Source organism: Pteropus vampyrus, unplaced genomic scaffold (genome assembly GCF_000151845.1).
Source record: "Pteropus vampyrus isolate Shadow unplaced genomic scaffold, Pvam_2.0 Scaffold766, whole genome shotgun sequence".
NCBI classification, from domain to species: domain Eukaryota; kingdom Metazoa; phylum Chordata; class Mammalia; order Chiroptera; family Pteropodidae; genus Pteropus; species Pteropus vampyrus.
Genome location: NW_011889547.1, coordinates 86,799 through 87,588, shown reverse-complemented (window position 1 = coordinate 87,588; position 790 = coordinate 86,799). Strand labels below are relative to the sequence as shown.

The following is a 790-nucleotide window of genomic DNA, read 5'->3' as shown; positions in this document are numbered from 1 at the left end:
CCGGTCCCCCGCCGCCGTGCGCTCCAGGGAGCCCCCGGGGCCTGGTCTTGCCTGCTGCAGCTCCTGGTGGCCTGGCCACAGGCCCCTGATGCCACACACAGGGTCTGGCTCCTCCTGGGACCGCCCCGGCCCGGCCTCGTACAGATGATGCCCCAATGAGGCTGGAGCGAGGGCCTCGCAGAGCTGCCGCGTCTGGGGCTCGGCCATCTGCCGGGCCGGGCCGGGCCGGGCCGAGCCGATGCTGTTTCCACTTCTGTGGGTGGCGCGGTCACAGTCGACCCGCTGGACGCAGCTTCTTTTCTTCTGTAAACGCGGATTCCCCGAGCTCTGGGGCCGCCCTGGCAGCCCCTGCAGGCGCGTCGGTTTCTGACTGTTATGTGACAAATCGCAAGCACCGCAGCTTAAGCCACCGCCTTCCGGCGTGTCGAGTCGACAGGCACCAGCCTGGGCAGCTGTGGAAGGCCGGGCTCTCTGCTCAGGGCCTCGCAGGCCCCGGGGCAAGGTGTCAGCCAGCTCCGGAGAGGCATCCGGCATCGCGCTGCTCCCAGGGAGTGGGGATGGCCCCCGGCTCCCCCTCAAACCGTCCCGGGGCCCCTGCTTCTCTGAAAGACCATCTTGGCTCATCTTTGTCGGATTATAGGGTGGCCGTGCCAGCGGGAGGCCCTCTGGGACAGAGGGCTTCCAGACGCCTCCGGTTCTGCGGCCCTCCGTGGGGCGTAGTTCACCCCCAAACTCGGGCAGGGCCGGCATGCCCGCTGCGGACGCTGGCCCAGCTCCAGCGGGCGGGCGC

The 790-nt window shown here is 69.9% G+C and overlaps 1 protein-coding gene across 1 annotated transcript in view; it reads right to left on the bottom strand.

The window, feature by feature from the left end:
- The window catches only part of LOC105309538 (proprotein convertase subtilisin/kexin type 6-like), a gene marked incomplete at its 5' end in the record, with an annotated part of 84,636 nt that overhangs the window by 3,955 nt on the left and 79,891 nt on the right, over window positions 1-790 (bottom strand). Inside the window, one exon of the mRNA XM_023526258.1 lies at window positions 52-370. Coding sequence (XP_023382026.1) covers window positions 52-370 — 319 coding nt within the window. The remainder of the gene's footprint in view (window positions 1-51; window positions 371-790) is intronic.